A 16,536-nucleotide genomic window follows, 5' to 3' on the forward strand; every position below is an offset into this window, starting at 1 on the left:
ACATAGCTCACATAACATTTAGATATGGAGGTAACAATCAGAAGAAATAACTAGAAGTGGCTAATAACTAAAAGTGGTCGAGTGGGAGTGGGGCTGTAGACTCTCACTTTTCAGTGTCCTTTTGTACTGATTTAAGTTTATTGACTTGTCTTCTAAATATGCACACATTACTTCTATTTTAAGATGAACGTGTTAAAATTAATTTTGAAAAACACAGAAAAAGGACACTCCTGTCCACCACTCATGCCCTCCCTCCAAATTCCCTTGTCGCTGCAGACCTAATGGCAGAATACAAAAAACTTTGACAGTCTCCCTTCCTGCCTCTCCCTTAGATACAGCTCTGCTGCAGCCAAACTGGGATATTTGTTAGCCTGAAGTTGCCATATTTACACCCACCTCCTTGCTTGTTTTCACGTCTCCCAGGCCTGAAAAGCCCTCACTCATCTCCACCAGTTGGAATCCTATTTTTCAAGGCTCAGCTCAAATTCCTCCTCCAAAAAGTCTTCCTTAGTCCCCTGGGAGAACTCTTTTCCTCTCTCCTCAGGGACTCTTGAGTCTTCATTCATGCCTCTAATTATGACACTTACATATTCTTTCAAGTATATTGCTTGGGTCAGTGTTTCATGCCTACAACCATCTTTCACGCCAGCTACCAGAGTGATCTTCCTAAAATACCCATCTGACTTACTCTCCTGCTTCAAACCCTTCCACAGCCTCCCACTGCCAATAGGGTCAAAGCTGAGCTCAAATGCCTGGCTTCCACATCTTCCACCACATGGGACAATGCCCACTCCCCCCAAAATTCATGCACTTCCACACTTTTCATGTAGCTTTGCTTAGGCAGCTCCTCTGCTTGGAATGTTCCATATCCCCTTTCTACATGGTAAACACCAACTCTTCCTTCAAGATTCCGTTCAAGTGCCCCCTTCTCTATAAAAGCTTTCCTGAGTACTCCCTCCATCCTGCCCCACCCCACATAGGAATGGTCCTATATTCTCTCCCTGCCTCATCTAGACTTCTGCTACATAATCTCTCGCTCTTGGTGCTTGCTTACTCATCTGAGTCCCTGATTAAACTGCAAATTCCTAGAATTGAGGGAGTATAGCTTATCCTCAGAACCTAGCACAGGGCCTGACATGATGCAAGAACTCAGTGTATGCCTGCTGGCCACATGGGTGCAAGTGATGACTGAGTGGATCCAGGAAAGAACAAATGAGCAAACAAATGAGTGAATGCTTATACTGAAGCCTGGGTGAATAAGTGAATGAATGAGTTATGCATGAATAGGTGAACAAAGGAATGATAAGTGGATGAACGAGAAAAAGAAGCCAATAAGTAAATGAATGAGAAGTGCCTGTGCCAGTGAGGTTATGCGACAGAGTGAATTCCCACCTGTGTCTTGTTTCAAACCCACTTGGGGAAGGCCCTCGTGCCCTGCTCTCCACCCATCTACAGTGCACACCACAATGTTCACTTCTTTCAGATTACAAGAACACACACACTCAGGTTAGTGATGGAGATTTATTGAAGCATTCACAGGGAAATAAGGAAGACAAGAACAGCTACACAGGCAGCCTCATGGAGGAACAGAAACTCGAAAATGGTTCATGATCCAAAGCAGCTCTAGAGCCTGGCTTATCTCATCACCCCCTCAGCTGCAGGCATCTGTTGCTCCCTTCTCTAGTGCTTCCCAAAATGGTGACTCAACTTCTTTCTGGCTGTATTTATACTCCTCCTACTGCTACTGACTACCTTTTATCTTTCTTTCTTTCTTTTCCCTCTGCTCCCCTCCTCTCTAGCCCTTGGCCTTTGGGGGCCTCACAGCTTCTGGGCCTCCTGGCTCCCACAGCTTCCTGGCTTCTGGGGCTTCAGTTCTAATGAATCCAGGGCTTTCTGTGTTGTAGCTTCTGTTTGCCTTATAAATCCTGCAGCCTCTTCGATTCCTGCTGCCTGGCTACCTTGTGGCTCTTACAGTCTCATCACTTCTGCTACCTCGTGGATCTTGTCCATTTGAACCTTCTGCTGCTTCATGGATCTCAGATTCAGGGTTCTGCCTCATGGTTTCTGTTCCTCGTGGCTCCTGCTACATTGTGGCTCCTATTGCTTCATGGCTTCTTTGTCCTTTTGGCCCATTGTTGTCTTGCTGCTTCATGGCTTCTGCTACCTTGCGGCCCCATGTTCTCACGATAATAAACATCTATGGTCCCTGCAGCTTTCTCCTTGCTTTTGCTGTTTCGCTTCTGGCACCCCTCATCCACCACCACTTCTGTCTCACTAAATTCTAATTAATTGTTCACTTCTGAATGCCTCACATCTAGCCTCCCTGGAGGCCATTTAATACAGGCCATCCCTATGAGGTAGAGTTCTTACATCAGTCCACCTCATAGGCTGCGACCTAGAGACTGGCTGTCCTCAAGTCAGATACTATCCCAAACTAAACATCTGTGGCCAGGATTGTGAGGTCACATGGTACAGAGCATGGCAACTCATGCTTAAGAAACCCCTTAGAAGGGACTGTGGGCATGGCAGGTTTGCTGAGGGTTTCCAGAAGGGGGCAGTGTAATTGGCAAGCTTCTTGTTTGGCCTGTCCAGTACACTGACCTTCAAGGCCAACCTAAGTCCCGCCTTCTCCCTGGCCACCTCTGCTTGTCCTGATCTGTGATGGGAGAGATCAAGGCTCTAGGAGTGATGTGGAAAAGGAACTTAGGTTCCAGTTCTGGCTCTGACACTTTCTAGTAATGGGGCCTTGGGCAAGCTCCTTCCCCTCCCAGGGCCTCAGGAGGGAGTTGGACAAAGTCTGTAAGTTCCCTTACAGGTCTGACATCTAGGCATCTCACTTTAGGTAATGGTCTAAGGGATGGGAGTCTTACCTGGGGAAGCCCTCAAAAACATCTCTTGAGGTAGGAAAGAGGGAGTCAGAGTCCTGGCTTGGAAGAGCCTCACTGCATACAGGAGGTGCTTAGCCAAGATTTATTGAACTGGATGAATGAATCAATGGCTGGGAGGCTGGGCGGGGTGGGGGGGGGGACACCAAATAGCACACAGAATGTTTAACTAACTTAGGGGAGGAGTTCCAGTTGCTGAGGCTGGAAGGAGATTCTGACTTAGATGGATGAGGAAAGAGGAGAATGACTGGGATAGGGTAGGAATGTGGGCTACTGATGGACATTCATTTATCCTCTCAGTCACTCTCCACATCCAATAATCAGTCACGAAGTCCAGCTCATCACCTTCCCTTTACAGCTCACTTTTGTTGCCTCCAACCCATTCTCACTACTGTTGCCCTTGAGTAGTCCTCCTAGTCTTCTCAATAGTTTCCTAACTGATCTCCCTGTCTCCATTCTCTCCCTCACAAGTGCATTCATTCACGCACTCACTCACTCAAAAACTATTTATTGGGTGCCTGTTTTGGGTTAGGCACTGTGCTTTTTGCTGGGGATATACCAGTAGCAAGATAACCCCAGGCCCATCCTTGTGGTGCTTTTAGCTTATTCAGAGACAAAACAAGCCAATACAGTGAGTAGTTGAGCAACAGGGAAACCACAGGTCTGGCAGCATACAGCATGCACATCTATCCTAAACCATTTCCATACTGGCTGACCAGAAAAAGGTTTATTAAGTTCTCATCTGACACACAGTCTCCTAAAACCATTCCGTGGCTCCCACACTGCCTACAGCTAGTTCCCAAACCTGGCTGCACCCTACAGTCACATGCTGACTTTTCTAAGCACTCAAGATCCTGAGGCCCCATCCATTACAGAAATTGAACGTTTAGAGGCTGGGGCCTGGGATGCTCCATGCGTCTCTGGTGCACAGCCAGTTTGGGAACCACACTGTCCCAAGGAAGTAAATCTGAACTCTGTCACCAGGCTCTTACTCCCCTCTTCAAATCTCTGGCTCTCGAATACTTCTCCAGCTTCACTTCCTGCTGTTCTTCCCCACCTCAGTAAAACTTGTTTCAGGATTTTGGAACTGTTTTGCCATTTCTTGCCTTCAGGTCTTTGTGCATACTGTCTCCACAACCTGGAAATTCCCTCTACTTCAACTGGATGGTTCCTACCAGTCTCTCGAGACTCAGCTCAGGTGTCACCTCCTAGACTAGAGGATGCCTTCCCGGAACCTCTACATTTAAGCTAGATAGTCCTCATTTTTCAATGCTCCCGTCAAGAGTGCTATCACACTATATGGTTAAAGGCTGTTCTATGAATTGCCTCCCCCAACTAGTGAGCTCCTCAAAGGCGGGGTAAAGATTGAACTCCTGTTTGTGTCCCTGGCGCACAACACGAGATTCCTAGAGTGAAGTGCCCAGTTAAAGGTAAACACTGCCATGGAGTTTTCTTAAACTCCCTAGACCAAGGCTACTGGGTCCAGAGTATAAAGGAGTCAGCCTAGTGCCATCCAACTAGCCCTAGAGATTCTATTTGGACATAGTCTACTCTTGGCAACACTGTGGTGTTGGCTGTCATCTGAGTACAGCCTTCACTCAGCACATGTTGCCCTGTGATGATAGGAGGCAGTGTGGCACAGTGGGCAAGCACTGGGCAAGCACAGCGATCCTCCTGGTTAAGTCTAGGCTCTGCCAACGAACCACTGGGCTCTAGGACAAGGCCTCTCACCTCTCTGATCCCCAGGACCTAAGTCCTTTGTCACATTTGTGTTCCTGTGGGCCAGGGCTTCAGCCCAAGGCATGTCGTCTAATCCTTTCCACCCTGTGAGGTAAGGATTATTATCCATATTATTATCCACACCTACTGAATTAGACTTTCAGAGGCGGGACCAGAGCAAGGAGCTCCACATCATTTTGGATGTGGAGGTGCAGCAGGGAACAGCTGCTTTTTATTATAAGCCCTTCTGTACTATTTCACCTTCTAATCAGTGTATATATTGCTTTGATTTTTAAAAAGGAAAAAGAAAAAGCTTCACAAGTGATTCTGGTACACAGCCAAGGTTGATAACCATCCTCGCAGCGGAGAAAGCACAAGACTGAATCGGAGGGCCTGAGTTCAAACCCTGTTATCTGGTAGCTTGGTCATTAACCTTCCTGGGCCTCAGTATCCTCAACTGTAAAGTGAGGAGAATAGTAACTGCTACCTTGAAAGGCCTGTGATAATCTAAGTGCCAGCCAAATTGCTTCAAATGTATTTCACTTCATCTTGCCTACACTGCTGCAAAGTAGGCACATATGACCTCCTTTCCTATGCGAGGAAACTGAGATTCAGGGAGGTGAAGTAACGAGCTAAAGTTTCTACAGCTAGGATTTGAACCAGGGTGACTCCCAGACTGTGCTCTTTCAGATATGCCAGCATTTCCCAAACTATAGCACACGTACCACTGGTGGTATGTGACTTCTTTGGTTGAACACAAATTTGAGTTATGCCTTTTAATATGTATTAGAAAAATACATAATTAGCATATCAAACCCGTGGTTTCACGGATATCACTACCTAGGATGAAACTGAAGTAGGTAACAACATTATACCTAAGACAACCTCAGGAAAATATTGAGTAAATAGTACAGGAGGGCAATTTGGAAGTATCTATTTAAAACAAAAATATAAATAGCCTATGACTCTGCAGTTCAACCTAGGAAGCAACCCTAGGTAAACTCATACACACACGCGCACACACACACACGTGTTGTTCCTGTGTAGTATTCCATAATAGCAAAAAGAGAAAACAGTCTTAACTATCTATCACAAAAGAAATGGGAAGATGTGATAGAGTCCTATAATGGCAGTCTATATAGCCATTACAAAGGATGAATTGAATCTACATTTTGTAAAAACATGCATAGATCTCAAAAACATCGTTAAATTGAAGAAAGCAAATTGTAGAACGACTCAATATGCCATTTATATTAAATACACAACAGTATTTTCAATGAATTATATACGTAAAAATCTTAAAAACAGTCTAGATGGATGTACAACACACACGATAGCAGTTTAGAGGGGGATGGGGAATGGTAGTCAAATGAGGCTACCTTTATTTATAAATCTAATGTCTTAGAGAATGGATTCATGCATTACTTGAGTAATCAGAACTGACTTAACTTTTAAAAAACAAAAATGCAGTATACAATCAGAACAAGGTGATGGTCTGACAGTGTACATGAACGAGCAAAGGCTGACCTCATGGCAGCAGGCTCTGCTGCCTCTGCACGGTCCCTACAGCTGACACAGTTAGTTCCCAAAAGGAACTTCACACACATTCGGCCGGGATGTGGCCCAGGCTACCTCTCCCCGACTTCCTCACAACCCAGGTTGGGGCCCAGGCACCTGGTTACCACACGATTGAAGCTATAGGCTTCCTTAGGCCCTTCACTTACCAGATAAACCCCACTGGTGCCCTGGAACTTTCTCAAAAAGCTAGGCATCCAGTATCTTCCAGATTTGGAGGCTCTTTCTGTCCCTAACAATTGGGATCAGAGCCCACAGGGGTCTAGGTATGAGAAGGCTTGTATTCTGAGGGGTCGGCACCTAGTGGGCTCCAAGCAGGGATAAGGCCCCCAGTGAGGAGCTTGACATCATTAAATCCTATGAGGTAGGTAATATTGTTAGCCCCATTTTACAGATGAGGAAACTGAGGCACAGAAAGGTCAAATGACTTGCTCAACATCAGATTAGCGACTTAAAAAAAGGACGAGAACCCAAAACTGTCTGTCCCCAGAGCCCAGGCTCTGCTCCTAGTGCCCAAGCAAATCCTACCAATTTGTCAAGGTTCAGCTCAAATGTGACCTTCTCCAGGAAGCCTGGAGGTGATCATCCTCTTCTCAAAGTACATATACATAGAATTCAGCTGACCATGGGAAATCATGAACCTACTGCATCTCCTCAGTAGGAGGGTAGAGATCATGTCTGATTCAGCTCTGTATTTCTAGAATAGAGCCTGACAAATAAAGAGTGCTCGATATATGTCTGATAAACACACAAATGAATGAACACACGAATCAGTGAAATGAGGGCAGTTTCACATGACTGACTCCTATGAGGTCCTGAATACCTTTGCCCAGCTCTGGGGTGCTGTCATACTAAGCTCTCTTAGAATCAAGTTCAGCCTAGGCTCCTTCTAAAATGAATCTCCGATATCTTTATTATTGTGCTAACACACCCACATGCACACACGCAGACACATATATACACACATACATACCCACACACAAGCAAGATGCAAGAGGCCCAAGGGACCTATGGTTATGGGTGATGGGAGGGGGTCTGGGGAGGGGAAGGCGGGGGGGAGGGAAGAAAGAATGGACAGATGGCCCTGTTCGGCTCAGTTCAGCTCAGCACCTCCTTCCAAAGGCCAGGATGCTCCCTGTAGCTCAGGAATTTTTGCTCCAGACCTAACATCACCTCTGTTCCTCTTCATGCTTGACAGCAGTGCCTAAATCCCATGACTATACCAAACAGGGACAGGAGGTAGGGGAAGGTTGGGAGCCAAGTATTGAGAGATTGGGAGAGGGGCAGCTTAGGGATCCAGACAGGGCAGGAGGGCAGAACTACTGCTACTGCTCATTGGGGTTGGGGTTGGCATCTGGGTACTTGGTGAGGTCGAAGGTCAGGACTTTGCTGATCACACAGTCCCCTTGCTGAAGGAGGAGGGAGAAAAAGAAAAATGAAATTGTAAGGAGAGAATTAAGGGAGGGAGGGGGTCTAGCGCCCCAGGACTGGGGGCCTCAAACCCTCCTCCCTACATACCTGCCCAAAGCCCAAGCAATGGTTCTCTCTGGGTGTGAGAGGATGTGCTCGGTCCCATGTGCCTTCTCTCCCTGCCTACCTCTGCATTCTCCTCCTTTTCTCTGCTGTCTGGCTGCCTCTGCCTGGCCGTTCCACTTGTCCCCAGACGCAGTGGCCCTGCCCAGCTGGGCTGGCTAAGCCTCAAGGGCAGGGCTCCAACAAGCCCAGATGGTTGTTCAGGACCTGAGTCCCTATGCTCCCCCACCCCCATGGCCCTCCACTGCAGCCTTCCCTTCCTGCCCTGGGGAGTCAGGCAGGGAGTGGGGCTGGCTCCTGAGCCAGGCCCGCCCTACCTCGGGGTAGACTCCAATGAGGCTCTCAGCCTTGGTGTAGAACTCCTCCTTGAGAGAGATGACGATGGCCTGGAAGTTGCAAGTCGACTGCTCCTTGATGTAATTTGCCACCTGTGGGAGGGGCCGCCGGGCACTTAGCAGGGCTGAAGCCCTAACACTCCCTTGTGTTTTCCAGTCAGAACCAGAGGCAGAGGGGGTGGGGTAAGGGGTGAAGGGTTGGGGGAAAAGAGGCTGAGAGGCCACTGACTAGCACGGCGTGAATGACCCTGGGCCCAGCCTCCCAGGCACAGAGAGCAGGCAGCAGGAACGGCTAGAGCACACTCAGGAGTTGCTCCCTGAAACCCAGCCCCAAGCTAGGGGCCTCCCTCCCGGGCCCCACTTTCCTTGCACCCACCTTGCCAATGTTGGTGTTATCCAAGGCAGCATCGATCTCATCCAGGACGAAGAAGGGGGCTGGCTTGTAGCTGGGAGGGAACCAGTAGGTGAGCTGACACTGATGGGGGCAGGGGTGGGGCGGGAAAGCCCCAGGGCCCATCACACAGGCCAGCATCCCCCTCCACTTCTTCAGAGACTAAAAACCCCAGGTCATAATGTTGCCTGAGCCCCCAAAGGCCAGTATACCAACTGAGCCCTCCTCTGCATCCAACCCTGTGCTCCAGGAACCTACAGAACCAGGAGAGGACATGGTTCTCTCCAGAGCTTCCAGACTTGCTGGGGAGATAAAGCGGTCCTAGGCTCTGGCCACACTGTCCAAGCTACCTGAAGGTCCTCCCCACCCACCTGCACACGCTGCTGTGTCTCCCTGCCTCTCTGTATATGCTGCACCCTCTGCCTAGAATGCCTCCTGGTCTCTTGGCTATCTTCTACTCATCCTTTGCATTTCCTGCTCAAGTGTTACCTGCCCTCAAAAGCCTTCCCTGACCACCCAGACCCTCCCCCAGACTGGGTTGGTATCCCTCCTCTGTGCATCCACAGCACACACGCTCGCCCAGTTACGACACTTAGCTTGCTGTTTACACATCTGGCTTTCACTAGACCATGAGCTCCTCAAGGACAGAGACCATGTCTGACTCATCTGTGTTCCTAATCCCCCAACAGAGTCTGGTACAGAGCAGCCCTCAAGAAATGCTCGCTGAATGACGCTGTACAATCAAGTACTAAGTTGTGGGGGTCAGACTCAAGTACTATTGGCATTCAGGAGGGGGAGATCAGGGTATGCCATAGTGGTCAAAGCAGGCTTCCTAGAGGAACAGGAGGAGGAAAATGAGATGTGAAGGTGTGGTAGGTGACAGTCAAGCTAGATTTGCATAGAAAGGGCTTGTTAGCCAGCAACCATGTAAGCAAAAGCCTGGTGGTAGGACTGAATACATGCAGGGGCCAGTGAGGGCATGCTGAGTGGATGAGGGTGGATGGGAAAGACAGGTCCAGGAAACCAAGGCCAGATATGCTGTAGTAGGTAGGGGCTATGTGACTTTGGGTGGGTCATTCACCCCCTCTGAACCTCAGCAGTTTTCTACTCTATAAAACAAGTGTGGTAATTAACCCCTACTGTTTAGGGCTCTTGGGAATTTCAAGTTAAGAAAGCACGTAAAAAGGGGAGCTGCTGTGATATGTAACAGGCCCTTGCTGTAATTCCGGCCTTCTGCCTTCACCATAGACCCAAGTAAAAGGGAAAAATCTTACCATCTGAGGTCTCCTGGAACTTGTCTCGGACACTTTCCAGCTTTTCCATGGCTTTCATGTTAGGGGCAGCAATACGCTGGAGTACACTCTGCTGCTCATTGAGCTTCTGCTGCAGTGTATTCATCTCCTGTTTGATCTCCTCCTCGGCCTGGGCATCCTGTAAACCCCAGGCCCAGCAACATCAAGAAGGGCTATCTCCATAAGAGATGCTCCACCAAGTGGGGGCCTGAGCACTTGCTCCCATGTAGAAGCTCTTCTGCCCTAGCTCAGCTCCTTCCACCAGGTCCTCCTCACAGGAACCATTCCTACCACCCTGGAAATTACAGGCTGACGCCACTTTCTCATCTCTAGCCCTTCCCCCAGGCCCTGCCAACCTCTCCGTCTCTCAGGAAGAGCAGCTGGTGGTGCCCCTCTCTGGCTCTCAGCCCAGGCCATGAGCCAGTACCATCCCACGGTGACCTAGAGGCTCCCACACAGGCTGGTCTGGACTCCACTTACGGCTCCACAATGAATAAGGCAACTCACGTTTTCTGCTCAGATCACCACATCTGAGCAAATTCCATTTAAGTTTTAGGTCTTATGGTATTGCAATGCTTGTCTGCGCCTGTGCCTTTCTGCCACTTTCAGTCAATAAATATTTACTAAATGCCTTCTAAATGCCAGGCGGCACTGGGGCTCTCATATCCTGTGAGCCAGGGCTCCTGTGCTCACAGAACTCATGGATTAACAGAGGAAGGCATATAAGTAAACAATCAGAACACTGTACAATGAATACCAAAACAATGATAAACAGATGGTGTTGGGTCAGCACATAAGAAGGGCAACTAACTCAGACTCGGGCTACGGAAGGCCTCCAGAAATATGTTTAAGCTCAGGTCTACAGGATGAATGGTGAAGACAGAGAGAAGGAACAGCCTATGCAGACAGAAGCATCACATGCAAAACCAGGGGTCTGCTTGTGGTTCATTCAGGGAAGTCAAACCAATTCAAAAAAGTAACCAATTTTAATAAATTTCAAAAGCCAAATAAAGGTGGGGGGGCAATTCAATATGGCAATAATTATGCACTGTGTGCATGTGTGTGTGCACACGTGCACATAAGCATGCTGGGGGATGAGGTAAGGCTGGAGACATGTGCAGAAGCCCGATGATAAAGGGCTTTTTAAGCCTTGTAAGAGGTTTGGACTTTATCCCAAGGGAGGTGAGGTACCACTGAATGGCTTCAAGCACAGGAAGGACATGAATATAGACAAATGGATGCACAAATATACACATTTTAGAAAAACCCTTCTAAAGATCTCTCTACACTGCTATGAAGTGGTCTCCTGGATATAAGTGAACTATGAAAGGTACACAATAGAATGCTTTTTTTTTTATATCTAAGAGAAGGAATGGGAGGATCTTTGCATATTTACAGATATATTTGTATTTTTAAAATACAACAACAAAAAAAGGATAATCTAAAAACCAATTAAAATGGTTACATATAAAGGAAGGGAGATGAAGGGGACAGGAAAGAAAGTTAAACTTATTTTCATGTACCTTATGTTATACTTTTGGTTTTAGAACCATATTAAGATTTTATAGAATTATAAAAGAAAATTCGATCAAAATGTGAAAACCACCAGGTAAAAAGATTGTTGGGAACAAGACATTCACAATATACCAAACAATCACCCTAAAGATGACTAGTTACTACTGACAACAGTAAGAAATGTGGCAATTGATACCTTAACTGAGGACCACACTTAACATCATGAATAGTAGGACATCCTCACGTTACATGCCTCCTGGCATGATGCAATACAGAGTACACAGCATCACCGATGAAAGGTTCTGGCCAAAAAATTACTTAACCCAAACCCAACCCAGACTAGATCAAACTTCCAATTTATAGGAAACAATAAGGGTAGGTAGAACAAGGTTAGCAACAATGAAAGGAAACAAACATACCCATAACATATCCATTCAAGACAACACATAGACTTCAAAAGATCAATGATGTGGGAATGCTTCACATTAAAAGAAACTAAAAAGAGATCAACCAAAAGCAATACGTGAATCTTGATTGGATCACAGTTTAAAACAATTATTAAAAACAAACTTTTTTGGAATAACTAAGGAAATTTAAAAATGGGCAGGATATTAGATATGACATTATTAATTTTCTTCAATGTAATATGGAATTGTGGTTATGGAGAATCCCTTGTTATTAGCTGAAGTATTTAGAGTTGAAGTCTGCAACTTCCTTCAAATGGTTCAGCAAAAAACAAAACGCATGTAGTGCAGAGGGAGGGACTCAAGCAAGATGAGAGGGAAAAAAACCGGAAAATTATTCATTGGGGAGTGTAAAGTGAAAGACATGTGAACATTCATTGTACTATTCTTTCGATTTTTTTGTGGATTTGAAAATTTTCAAAGTAAAGTTGGAAAAAAAAATCAAAATGCAAAAATGAGCAGCCCCTTAAAAATGGAAAACTAAACAAAGAACCATGACTATATATTAAGCTGATTAAACACTCAGAGGATTCTTTCGAATCACTTTAAAATACAGGAACATGCCGTACATGTTCAACGAGCCATTAGCTTAACAGCAAAGAGGACTTCAAGGAAATCTTCAATAGCATTCAATAATCAAATTATTACTAAGAATATCTCATTGATATTTTCAAACTATTACATATATAGAGAATAGGATAAAAAATACATTATTATGTTAGTGTTGCTAGGAACCAAGATTTTTAGCAAGAATAACTGAGGGAACTCAAACATAAAACCAATGATGTTAAACTGTGAAAATTACAATTTCAACTGAAGTATCAATTGAATCAATTGAATTGATTGAATCAATGAACTCATGGTAACATTTTTCCTTCAAAATAAAAAATGCATCCTGTAGCCCGGTCTACTGAAACGTTCTAGAAGCACTCAGCAACCCAGCAGTCATGAGCACTCCAGTGCTCAGTTGGTGGTTGCTAAATAGCATTTCTCACTGTAAGAAGTCAAGGCTTCTCAGAGAGAAATGGCTAATTATAGATCTGGGGAAATGTAAAGGATGAACCTGGACATACCAGAAAGCAAGGAAGACAAAAGTCTGTAACAGTTATGTCAAAATGATTCAGAAGCCAACTTGAACCAGTTCTCACTGGCCAAAGATGCAACAACTTGATCAACAAGAAGGATAACAACCACAACAGTGCAACACATCTAATATGTTTAAATCCTTGAGTTCATAATGATATACCTGAAAACTCAGTGAACAAATCTTGAGAATGCCAAAGAACAAATTCATTATTTTATAAACTAGTAATAAAATATTCAAGCCTACATACCCTGCCTTTTTAATATAAACTGCATACCTCAGAGTAACCAAGTAATTGATAAGAGGAAATCTCTCTTTACAGTATTCCAGCTAACAAAGAAGAATGACAGAGTAAGAAGATTACCATTTTGCAACCACAGACAAATTAATGAATCTAGATAATAACCACCATGGCTGCAAACCACACAAAAAGAATCACAATCAGACATTACCAACCTCCTGATTAAAGTTAACAACGCCACTTATGATCAGTCATAACAACCCCCAAACTTGACCAAAACAAACCCCCCAAACTTGAATCTAATCAAACCCCTAGATCAGAGCTGTCCAGTATGGTAGCCATAAGCCACATATGACCGATTTTAATGGATGCTGATGGATGTAAAAACCAATATTCAACTTAGTTACTAGAAAACTTTTTTTAAGTATATTTGGAAAAAACCTGGCTATGTGGTTCTCCTTTTTCAATTGTAAAGTTTAAGGTAGCAAAATACAGATCAAGTATATCCAAGGAAAATTTAGCATCCAAACTGAGATGTGCTGGAAACATAAATAGATACTGTATGTTGAAGACTTAGTACGAAGAGATTGTCAAATATCTCATCAATAATTTTATATTGTTTACACACTGAAATAACTCTTTAAGATATACTGGGTTGAACAAAATACAGTAGTAAAATTAATTTTACTTTTTAAAAAATGCCACATGTGAGTCATATTATATGTTTACTGAACAGCACTGATCTATGTCTAACTACCCACTTTCAGGAACTACAGGGGATACCAGAACTTTTTTTTTTTTTTTTTTGTTCTGGGGGAGCATTAAAAAATCATAGTACACAATCAAAAAGGTATAGCATATAGAAAATCATTCAGGAGAAATAAGCCAATTTCTTCAACAACAAAAAATACTGCAAAGAAAAATAAAAACTGATAGAGGGGCATTTATATAGTAGTCCCCCTTATCCCCATGGGTACATTCTAAGACCCCCAGTGGATGCCTAAAACCATGAACAGTGCCAACCCCGACATGCCATGTTTTTCCTCATACATACATACCCTTGATACTTTAATTTATAAATTAGGCACAGTAAAAGATTAACAGCAATAATAAAATAGAACAATTATAAAAATATACTATAATAAAAGTTACATGAATGGTCTTCTCTCTCAAACTATCTTATTGTACTGTAACTCACCCTTCTTGTGATGACAGGAGATGATAAAATGACTACGTGATGAAATGAAGTGGATGACGTAGGCACTGTGATACACCACTAGGCTACTACCGACCTTCTGACAATAGGTCAGAAGGAGGATCATCTGCTTCTAGACCGCGGTTGACCGCGGGTAACTGAAACCACAGAAAGCAAAGGCATGGACAAGGGGGCACTCCTGTAGATTAATTGAGACTTAAGAGACATATCAACCAATCACTATATCAATTATCTATCTATCTATCTATCTATCTATCTATCTATCTATATCTATCATCTTATTTGACTCCCAGTTCAAGCAAGCAAACTGTGTGTGTACATGACAATCAGGGAAATGTGAATACTAATACTGATATTAAGGAATTATTTTATAATATAGAATTCCAATATTAAAGAATTATTGGGTTTTTGGTGTAATAATTCTAAATATTTCTAAAGATCTGAAAATGATCTCTTTTAGACTCTTAAGTACAGAAAACAAACTGAGAGTTGATGGGGGGGCAGGAGAGAGGGGAAAAATGGGTGATGGGCATTGAGGAGGGCACCTGTTGGGATGAGCACTAGGTATTGTACATAAGCAATGAATCACGGGAATCTACCCCCAAAACCAAGAGTACACTGTATGTTAGCCAGCTTGACAACAAATTACATTTTAAAACATTAAATAAAGATAAAAATTATCATTTAGAGATATATTCTGAAATATTTACAAACGACATGACATGATGTCTAAAATTTGCAGCTGACCCTTGAACACAAGGGGGTTGGGGCATAAACCCCCACCCCACACAGCCAAAAATCCATTTACATATAACTTGTGACTCCCCCAAAACTTAATTACTAATAGCCTACAGTTGACCGGAAGCATTACAGATAACATAAACAGTGATTAATGTGTATTTTTATTTAAAAAAAATTTTTTTTAATGTTTATTTATTATTGAGAGACAGAAAGAGACAGACCATGAGCAGGAGAGGGGCAGAGAGAGAGGGAGACACAGAATCTGAAGCAGGCTCCAGGTTCTGAGCTGTCAGCACAGAGCCCGATGTGGGGCTTGAACTCACAAACCGCGAGATCATGACCTGAGCTGAAGTCAGATGCTTAACCAACTGAGCCACCCAGGTGCCCCAATTAACGTGTATTTTTAAAGTAAGCTAAGGAAAAGAAAATGTTACTAAGAAAATCATTAAAAAACACATGTACAGTACTGTGTTTATTGAAGAAAAATCTGTGTATAAGTGGACCTGCACAGTTCAAACCCGTATTATTCAAGGGTTGACTGTATTTTTTTTTTTAGAGACAGAAAGAGTGCAAGTGGGGGAGAGGGGCTGAGGGAGGGAAGGGAGCAGGGGGAGAGGGAGGGAGAAGGAGAGAGAAAGGGAGGTGGGGAAGGGGTGAAGGGGTGGGGGGGGAGAGAGAGAGAGAGAGAATATCTTAAGCAGTCTCCATTCTCAGCACAGAGTGGACTTGAGCCTTGATCCCACAACCCTGGGATCATGACCTGAGCCAACATCAAGAGTCAAATGCTAAACCGACTGAGACACCCAGGTGCCTTGGGATTGACTGTATTTTTAAAGAAGCCAGGGGTAGGGAGAGAGGATGAAGTGTATGAGGTGCACAGAAAACAAGTCTGGCCATGAGTTGATAACTGTTGAAACTGGCAATGTCTACATGAGACGGCACTGTGCTATTTTGCTTTTGCCTGTGAAAACTTCCCATAATAAAAATCTAAACATAAGAGCAAAAAATCAACTTGAAGTGGCTCCTGCTGGACAAAGATGGGACAATATGAACATAAAGAAGAAAAATGGCTCCAACAGATAAACATCAAAATACCTTTAAACAGTTTATAATAAATACAAATTAAAAAAGTCACTGGTCACCTTTAAAGGTTACAAGGGCAACCACCTCTTTCTGAAAGCTCGTAAATAAAAGAATGAAGCATTTATCCTACCCTTTCTGTATTGGCTGTATTTCAAGGGAACTAAATAGTTGATATGAGAAACTTCTATTTAGAATTCCAATAAATAAATGGAGGAGGAATGGAAGAATCAGGAAATTACCACTTTCCAACCCTTAATAGGGCTAGGCAATGATGATTAAGAGCTGCTAAAACCAACTTGTGAAAGACTGACAGGGAATTTTATAAAAACTGATGGGCTAACAACACCTGAACCTGGTGATCAGCTCCTCCACACCCTCCAATTATTTTTCTCTTTATATTATGTAAATTTTCAACATACACAAAAATGCAGAGGATAATACAAAGCACCCCTGTGTACCTAT

General features: G+C 44.1%; 1 protein-coding gene across 1 annotated transcript in view; it reads right to left on the reverse strand.

Moving 5' to 3' along the window:
* Positions 1-1,507: 1,507 nt before the first annotated feature.
* The window catches only part of SMC1A (structural maintenance of chromosomes 1A), a 35,924-nt gene continuing 20,895 nt past the window's right edge, over positions 1,508-16,536 (reverse strand). Inside the window, exons 20-24 of the mRNA XM_053201642.1 lie at positions 9,682-9,869; positions 8,677-8,740; positions 8,424-8,600; positions 8,030-8,140; positions 1,508-7,588 (exon numbers count right to left, since the gene is read on the reverse strand). Coding sequence (XP_053057617.1) covers positions 7,505-7,588; positions 8,030-8,140; positions 8,424-8,600; positions 8,677-8,740; positions 9,682-9,869 — 624 coding nt within the window. The 3' untranslated portion in view covers positions 1,508-7,504. The remainder of the gene's footprint in view (positions 7,589-8,029; positions 8,141-8,423; positions 8,601-8,676; positions 8,741-9,681; positions 9,870-16,536) is intronic.

The sequence above is a fragment of the Acinonyx jubatus genome, chromosome X (genome assembly GCF_027475565.1).
Source record: "Acinonyx jubatus isolate Ajub_Pintada_27869175 chromosome X, VMU_Ajub_asm_v1.0, whole genome shotgun sequence".
Lineage (NCBI taxonomy): Eukaryota > Metazoa > Chordata > Mammalia > Carnivora > Felidae > Acinonyx > Acinonyx jubatus.